At 39.5% G+C, this 9,299-nt stretch overlaps 2 protein-coding genes across 3 annotated transcripts; both read right to left on the bottom strand.

Moving 5' to 3' along the window:
• Positions 1–761: 761 nt before the first annotated feature.
• On the bottom strand, positions 762–4,007 carry LOC106312719 (putative pentatricopeptide repeat-containing protein At1g19290). Its single transcript, XM_013750338.1, has one exon. It carries the CDS (start codon positions 3,943–3,945, stop codon positions 1,288–1,290), a length of 2,658 nt encoding a protein of 885 aa, XP_013605792.1. The 5' UTR covers positions 3,946–4,007; the 3' UTR covers positions 762–1,287.
• Positions 4,008–4,587: 580 nt separating this feature from the next.
• Positions 4,588–7,497, bottom strand: LOC106308149 (protein DA1-like). 2 transcript variants are annotated; one of them, XM_013745282.1, is made up of 9 exons: positions 7,097–7,497; positions 6,782–7,010; positions 6,512–6,614; positions 6,211–6,403; positions 6,004–6,124; positions 5,830–5,913; positions 5,415–5,747; positions 5,094–5,325; positions 4,588–5,004 (listed from the first exon to the last, which is right to left on the bottom strand). In XM_013745282.1, exons 2-9 carry the CDS (start codon positions 6,944–6,946, stop codon positions 4,697–4,699), a joined length of 1,539 nt encoding a protein of 512 aa, XP_013600736.1. In that variant the 5' UTR covers positions 6,947–7,010; positions 7,097–7,497; the 3' UTR covers positions 4,588–4,696. The 2 variants fall into 2 exon arrangements, with proteins under 2 accessions (XP_013600736.1, XP_013600737.1); XM_013745283.1 differs by having other exon boundaries at positions 6,211–6,400; positions 7,097–7,496.
• Positions 7,498–9,299: the final 1,802 nt, after the last annotated feature.

Raw genomic sequence — 9,299 nt, 5'->3', positions numbered from 1 at the left:
TGTCCAGGTTCATCCGAACCAGATGGATGCACGGGGTAAAGATAAGGACGCTTGCGGGACTGTCCGGATGGTCCGCCAGATAAGAATGCATGTCCGTCTTTGGTTTCTTCACGACCCAAGCTAAGTCTGGCTCGACCGTGGGTTTTAGAATGTCGAGTTGGTCGGGGAAGACGGGCTGTGGTTCGGTCGGTTAGGTCGTCTGGACGTGGTTCCAGCCGAAGCTCCAATCGGGACGCACGCGGGACGGCTCGGTCAGTCTGATCGGTACGGTCGGATGAACGAACCTCGGTCAAATTGTTCAGAACGTCCTGATCTCCATGCTGGTTGGCTCCAATGGACTGATCCACGAACCAGGGCACATCAACCCGGATCCGGATCCGGATAATAATTTTATGGATCCGGCGAATCCGGATCCGGATATCTCAAAATACTCTGGATATCCGATCCCTCCCAGGGCTAGTTTGTGGTACTATTTACTGTTTTTATCTTACATAAAAGGTCACACAATTTTTTTTTTTGCTTTAGGCCACTTTCAACTACGGGACGACACTGTGAGTGACTTCTGAGCTTTCCGAAGCAACACATGACAATGACATTGACTATGGACACACTCTGTCCCAAACAAAACCGAACCAGACCGGAACAAGATCTCCGGTATGGCAGATAAGAAACACAAATCAAAGGTAGGTTTGTGGTTTTGCTCACTCAAAAAAAAGAGGTGGCTCGTCAATTTAATCACAGTAGCTTGAGTTGATCTGAAGCAACTTAATTATTAATCAATCACATTTATTACATTTGTTACATTAAACATTACAATAGTATAATATGACCCCACAAGTTCTTTCGGAAGGAACAACTATGAAACAGAGAGGTTACTGGTTTGATCTGTTGATCATCTTATCTTATCAAAGACAAGTGACTTACAATTTGTCAGTTCTTCAGTTTAGTCACAGTCTAAAGACTTCTTCTGAACAGATTCACATCCAAAGAAGTAAAACTTCTGAAGGTGAACAACTTCATTTCGCTAACAGATTCTTGAGCAAGTGTAGTCCATGCGTACCTGAGGCCTTGTGTTAAGGTTCAGGGAGCTGCTTGACACTTCAGGCTTCATGAATATAATGGCTCATGACTTAAAACGTCAGAAGGATCTCAACCTCAAATGATCCAAATCAATCCAAATGATTCGTAGTAGCGTCCCAGTCCTGTTTCCCATCACTCATAGCAAACATTGAAGTGATGGTTGAAAGATTCTCACAAGAGCTGTGGATTTTTTTTCGGACATCATACTTATACTCCAGAAACTATCCTAACATCATAAAGCTCATCTGAATCCACCTCCATCACTCCAGTAAACCCTGATTTGCTTACCGGATCCAAAACCTCGTTTAGCTTATTACAAGATCCTCCTCTAACCAAACCCTTTTCAATCATTTTATCTTTTAAACGCATAGCTTCATCCAAACGACCACTTTTCATCAGTCCATCAATCAAAGTGTTATAGGTAATAGCATTAGGAGTTATTCCCTTCTGTGGAAGCTTACGCAAAAGCCTCTGAGCTCGATCTACATTCCCTGACTTGCACAACCCTTTAATCAACGCATTGTACGTAATAACGTTAGGAGTAATACCTTTTACAGACATCTCATCCCTCAGGTTGAACGCCTCGTTTATCTCACCGTCAACAGCACACCCATGGATCAAGATCGTGTACGTGTACTCGTCTGGTGTAAACCCCTCGCGCAGTATCAGCTCCGAGAATAGTTTTCGAGCTTCCTTGACCTTCCTAGCTTTGCAGAGACCTGCGAGAGCAACATTGTACACAATGTTGTTGGGAACTAAGAGCTTCTTAGGAAGAGAATCAGCGATTCTTTGTGTTTTAACACACGTAGTAGCACCGGGTTCAAGAAACTCTTTAAAGCTATGGTAACCGGGAAGAAGAAGATCAAAATCCACAAGCTTATGCAACAGCAAACAAGCCTCGTCGATCTTGTCAAGGCGAAACAAACTTGTCGCAATCTTGCTGCAGATGTTCACATTCACAGCAATCCCTTTCTCTATCATCTCGAAACACGTGGCGTAGGCTTTATCCATGGTTCCAATATTGCACCAGCCAGTGATGAGAGCTCCGTATGTAGCAACAGTAGGAGTTAACCCTCTTGCACGCAGCTCGGTTACAAGATCCGTTACTTTATTCAAATGTCTACACTTGAAAGCAGCAGAGATCAGAGTGTTGTACATCTCTACTGTGGGGAACATTCCGTTACTCTCCATATGATCTTTAACTCCAAAAGCTTCTTTGAAGTTTCCGACTTTGTAATAACCATGGCTCAAAGCTTGATATGTTTGCACATCTGGCTTACATCTGAATGTTTTCACGCTATCTAGAATCTCTTTGGCTTTATTGACCTTCTCCATTTTACACAGTCCGCTTATCATTACGTTTAAGGTTACCGTATCTGTCAAAAGACCTCTTGCTAAGACGTTCTCCCATAGCTTCATGGCTTCATCAAAATCTCCAAGCTTGAACAATGCCTCAAGCAGAGTGCTACAGCTAATCTCATTCCCGCTCACTCCTCTTTTTATCATCGTCTTCCAAAGGCTTACAACGTCATGATAAGCACCGACACGAGTAAAGCCTTTTAAAAGAGTATTGTAAGTCATAACCGTTGGAACAACTTCTTTCTCGCACATTCGATCACAGAGCTTTAAAGCCTCGTTGACGCGACCAGCTCTGCAGTACCCGTCCACAAGGGTGTTGTAAGTATAATGATCCGGATCCTTCATCCGCATAAACATTCGTTCCGCTTCAACTAGTTCACCGGCTTTGCAATAACCATTGATTAAAGAGTTACAAATGGTTGCATTAGTTCTCACTCCCTTCCTCAACATATCATCATGAACTCTAACAGCATCACTGACTCTACCACACCGACAATATCCATCTATCAACACACCGTATACACGCTGATCCGCTTCCTCCACAGACTCAAACACCTTCTCCGCTTCTTCCATCAAACCCTTTTTACAATAACACTTAACCAACGAAGTATAAGTAACAACGTTCTTAATAACCCCTTTATCAGACATCAACCCCAACACTCTCCTCACTCCCTCAACATCCCCAATCATCGCGTACCCATTAACCAAACTATTGTAAACCACCACATTCATCTCCAAACCGAACTCACTCTCCATCTCCTTAGCAAACTCCACACCTTTCTCCACTTCTCCGTTTCTACAGTACGCGTTCACAACGATACCGCAAGTAAACACATCCGGAGAAACCCCAAGACTCACCATCTGATCATAAACAAGCAACGCCACAAAGTATTCACCTTTCTTAACCAAATTACTCAACAAACTATTACAAGACAACAAGCTCGGGACTCTCCCGACACTTCCAATATTATCAAACACGTGTAAAGCTTCCTTCACCAAACTCTTCTCCGCGTAGACTTTAAGCACCATGTCGAAGACTGTTGGAGAGAAGTGGAAACTCTTGTAAACACGAACGAGCTCGTCCCAGATTACAAAGCACGAGTGGTTAAGACCAACGAGCTCACTTAGATACGCTCTTGTCTGATCGTACATCCTGGCTCTGGACAAGATGTGGACCATTTTGCAGTAAGACTTGTAATCCGGTCGGAAAGTTTGCTGTTTGGAAGCTAAGTTGAAAACCTCGAGGCAGGCTTGAGGGTGGAGGCGGGAGGTGCGGAGGAGGGAGTTGAGGAGCTGGTCTGAGAAGTCGAGAGAGATGTCGTGTAGAGCGTCGTACCTTCCGAGGACGAGCAAACGGGAGACTCGTTCGATTAGTTCGGGTCGGATCGGGCCGTGTCCTGCTCGGAGGTCGCGGCGTAAGGCTCTAGAGGCATCGGAGAATCTGCGGGGATGGAGAAGAAGCGGAAGAAAGGCGGCGAGGCGTGCCGGCGATGGTCGGAGGAGCATCAGGGAGTTAATCGTTGTGGGTTGATTAAACCTTGGGAGCCCATTAAAACTTGGGACCTCAGGGTTCGGTTTGGTGTTGCGTAAAGGAGAAACCTTTAAATTGGTATATTTGTTTTCTCTACTTGCTTGGTTTGGTTTGGTTTGGTTTGGTTTAATACGGTTAGATTTAGTGTGTGTCACTTCTAGCTTTGAAATTTGAGAACATTTACAAAGATGTCTCTGGATTCTGATTAGGTATATGTTACCGAACCTGAATCTATGCTCAATCTGATCTGTGAAAATACCCAAATAGATTATGTAAAAAAAAAAAAAAAATTCATCATTAGCTCAAATATTTTAACTAGTATTTGAAATGATTATATAGAGTAATTCAAATATTCAATTTCATATTTATTTTGATATGATTTACCAAAAAAAATTTGCGTCAAATATTATAAACTGAAATGAATTTGGATCCAAAATAGATTTTACTGTTGTCACAAACCAATCCGAACATATATAAAACAACCGGAATGAAGTATAGGAGATTGGACTGGATCCAAACCCAAACACTCATGCCTAATTCGGATGGATGCACATAAATACAAGAAGAAGAAAAATCATTGAATGAATTACACTATAAATTCAAATCACATGAGAGTATAGTCGAGAAATTTCATATTTTCAGCAAAAGAATTAAGAGTATTATGTAATAACAATCTACCAAGGATCCTATAAAACAAAAACTCAATCGAAAAAGACTTTGGAGTTCTTAAACCGGGAATCTCCCAGTCATTTGTATATGCTCAAGTGTTCTCCTCAAACCATACTTGCTAACTGCTAACCTCCCGGCCCTGAACCCATCTCCATAAACCGGAGAAGCATCAGACTCTATCTGGTGCTTGAAAAACTCACCAAGCTTCCTCTCGTACTGCGACTTTGGTCCCTTCTTCACTCCTCCATAAGAAGATGATGCAGCGTTGCTGTTTCTAGACCCAGCAGCCAACTCAACTTCTAACCACTTATGAGCCATCACTTGACATATCCCCTCTTCAACATCTTGGCTCAGTGTCCGGAACCCTTTTTCAAGACCACACATTGTAGTAACGGTTCAACAAACGTGAAACAAGAGAAGCAGTTAGATAAGAAACAAGAAGCAAGAAACTCACCTTTGAGCCGCATCCACGCGTGCATCATCTCATGAGCTAGAATCGAACCGGTGAGTAGCCTAGGGAGACCAAATAAGATGAGAATGGCAGTAACCTCGCACCGGCGAGTTAGCTTGAATTGCTCTGTAATCATATTCCCACTCCAGTTTCCCTTCGATCTCTTTCTCACAGTTCTAACAGTTTGTTCCTCTGAAAGGCAGAGTCCTCTTGTCTCTGGCATGTGATAGTGACCCTAAAGAAAGCACACAATGACACAATATAAATGTGACACATTCTCAAATAGTTACTAAAGTAAATTTGTATTTTTTTTGTTCTACTCACATTCCTTTCACCTTCTCTGGCTTCGTTAAGTGCTTGCCTCTCAACCAAGAGAAGTGGAACCTCCTGCTCTACCGTCATGTTAAGTCCTTCGTAGAACTCTTGTATCTGCAAGTACAGAGGCTGGCATTGAAAAGTGTCCATCACCGATGAGTCTAGACACTCAAGGCAAAGCTTCCGTCCATCGTTGAGTTCAAAATATCCTGTATTCCGTGACTCCATTCTTTCACAACTGCAACATCTAGGAGTAGCATCGTGTTCGTGAGATGGGCAATACTTCTGGACCCAGAAAGGATGTGCTCTATACTCTATAAGACCAGCACGGTTCGTTGGAATCTGTCACAAGAAAAGAAAGTAACATAAGATAAGTGCAATATCCGAAGAAAAACAACGGAAAAGGGGTAAAGATTTTACATACAAAGAGGCTGCAGACATCACATTTTGGATGAAACCTCTCCCTGTAACAAGCTTTGTGAAAAGGGTAGTTCCCAGACGTTGAGAACTATTTAAGACCAAAAAAAAAAGAAGGAAAACATGTTATTACATTGATTCAAAGGTTAAACTACAACGGAAAGAATGAATTTGAGTTCACCTCGTACTCAGAGATTGGGTGACTGCAGCCATAACATCGAAAACATTGTGGATGCCATAGTGCGTTGAGGCAATTCAGATATCTTCCATGGCCAATCTCCATATTGCAGCCAGCACAAATCCTATGCCAGCAGTGACAAGTTGTTGATAAAAAGCTAAAAGAAACTATAACAGATCAACCAAAATTAAAAGGCCATCTAAGTGAAACCTGAAGTCCATTGAGAAAGCAATAGGTCTTGGATAATAAATATCACCACTGTCATATACATTGCCTCCTCCATGCATATGTCCATTCCCATATGCATTCCCAAAGTCATAAGTAGTTCCATTCCTAACTATCATACTCTCTTGTATGGCTCTAGCAAGTTGCTCATCGTCATCCATCATTGCGTGTTTCCCTGCTTTTCATTTTTTATTTTATTTTTTTCAAAATGTATGAAACAAAACTATCTTTTTTTTCTTCATATTATTCTGTTTTGGGCTAAAACAATCAGTAAAATGTAACTCACAGGCGCCTGTATTAGTCTCTGGTCCTTGATTCTCTTCTTCTAAAATAGACAATGCAATTGCACGGTCTACTTCTTCATTTTCCTTCCCATTCCATGTCTCTTCCTAGTAAAAGTAAAAAAACAACAACAAAATTTTGAGGTTACACTACAAACCATTATCTGATAAATGGAGACTAATATGATTTATTTGACTATTTTTGAGATCTCCTAAATCAGAAAAAAAAAACTATAAAACAAAAGCTATCAAATACTCAATCAGCATATAGTAACCTCAGAAGTAGATGGTTCCTGCGTATGATCAGCATCTGTCTCTGCACTAGGCTCAGAATGTTCGTGCGGGTAGTTCTCGTAATAGCCGCCATTATGATGATAGTGCTCATTCCCCACGGGGGGCCTTTGGTTAGAGCCTTTGAAGATCTTGTTTAACCAACCCATAGTAGTTCCCTTCCTAATAAACTATCTGCTCAAATATAACTCAATGCAGCTAAACTTATTTCACCTGGCACACCATCATCAAATCTCTGATTCAGCAAAAAAAAAAAAAACACTTTATTCAAACTATATTAGAAAAAAAACAGTCTTTACCTTTGAGAAACCTTAAGACGAAATCTTGTTAAAATCTATAAACACGATTTCTCTTCCGCTTTTTGAGGATACACGAAACAATCTAATCACGAAATTGTAGCAACGTAAGAATCTACTTCTTCTAATGATCCTACAATTGGGTAGAAAAAGAATAAAAAGGAAAAAAAAAACGAAATTTTAATTTTATAGATAAGAAGGTAAGCTTTGACAAAATCAATGTCTTTGTAGTTTGTACTAAAAAACGAATCAACCCAGAATGTGCTTTTGATTACTACCCCAAATTCAAAGTCAAAATTTTTGTGCAAACGCAAACACCCAAAAATAAAAATCGCATTTTTTTTTATTTGATGAGGATAAGAGATTGATTATCGAGAATTTCGGATACGAGATTACAGAGGATAGTTTAATTAATTAATTAATTAAAGAAAAAAAAAACAAAAGTCTATGCCTTGGAGGTGTTTGGTCGTTGAGCTCTTTCTCCTTACAAGAAAAACGTTTTTTTCAGACGCAGTGTGGCAAGTTTGAGATAGAAAGAGAATCAAAACGCAATTTTAAAAGTCAAAGTCTTGTTTGCAAATCTTTTTTTTTAATGCAAGTATCTAGATAATGACATAACTTAACCCAATCTTCCTAATTATAATTAGGCATTAATCTGACAGCCGTCTAATGCAAATATCTAGATAATGATATTTTACTTTTCAATGAGTTAATCCTGTTTTTATTTCTTAGTTTGGTCTACCGCACACACGTCACAAGCAGCTAGGTAACGAGATATTATACATTGTATACGTGAATGTCTAAACTACGCGGCAATGAAGAAGATGTGAGAAAACATTTTTGGTTAATTAATATAGATAAATTGTTTAATATATACAAATTCTTGTCAACTTTCAACAATAATCTGGTAATTAGATACTTGACGTCACCGTTACATTATTCTTTGTACATTCGCTGAGTTATATGGTGACCAACTGACCAAGCGAGACCGTAACTGATACTTTTAGTGGGCTTTTATAGGCCTATACCATTACAAACCCATACATACGCGCCTGATCCAGTTGATGCTTGACAATAGCTTTACGTCTTTTATTCATGCATGTGTTATGGACCCAACAATTAAGGGGAATGCATGCTAAACTACTATCCTACTACTAGATCCGACATATTCAATTTATCACCCCTTTAGTTCGAGAAAAAAAATAAGAAAAAGCCTTTTAATGTTTCATTTGTATAAATATTTAGTTATGATTATTAGTATAGAACTGCATGTCTGCATGAACATCCCAAAAATAAAATCAAAGACTTTTTCTCATATGACTCATATGTAGTATGTATTTCATTTGTACATATAGCCAATCTTGCAAAAGAAAATGTTATACAAAAACAAACCTTTGTCGTATTTTATAATTTAAATAAAACTCTAACCCTAGATATGTAAATATTAACATATCAATCACCTTCGGTAAGTTTACACCACTCTCTCTCTCTCTAAGAAAATATAACAAGGACCACATGAAGGTATATATGTGATGTGTGCATGTAATGTAACAAAGACACGAATATTACAAAGTATCAATCGATCATAAGTAAATTGAATCGTACCAAACAATTAAAATGATACAATGTATTTACTCTCTCCCTTTCATAATTTTATCGAACCATATTCCTAACATTCTCTATTCTACTTGAGTATCCTTCAAACACCTCATTTTCGTTGTTGCTTCCTCTTCTTTCCTTTATTTTATTATATATGTATGACTATTAGGCATGGCATTTGGGTCGTCGGGTCGGGTTCGGATCGGGTCCGGGTCTTTCGGGTCTAAGAGTTTATGACCCGATAGGGTAATTTCAAATTCTCGATTCCGTGTCGGTTCGGATCGTGCCGGGTCCGGATCGGGTCGGGTCTTAGATAGTTAGACCCATTTGGGTAACTAAAATTTATCGGTTCGGTTTCGGGTCGGGTTCGGTTCGAGTTCAATTTAAAAAAGACCTAAAAATACAAAAAAAATATCTGAAAATATTTATATATCCAAAAATATTCGAAATTTTATTCAAAATTTGTGTTTTATTATATTAAAATGTGTATTTATATTAAACTATGCGAGATACAACAACAATTCGTTGTCTCCTATTGGTTGACCCCCATGTTCTCTAGACGAATAACCCGTCTTCGATTCCCCTTGATGCATTTTATTTAATTTAC

This window comes from Brassica oleracea, chromosome C8 (assembly GCF_000695525.1).
Source record: "Brassica oleracea var. oleracea cultivar TO1000 chromosome C8, BOL, whole genome shotgun sequence".
Lineage (NCBI taxonomy): Eukaryota > Viridiplantae > Streptophyta > Magnoliopsida > Brassicales > Brassicaceae > Brassica > Brassica oleracea.
This window is presented reverse-complemented; position numbering and strand designations above follow the sequence as displayed.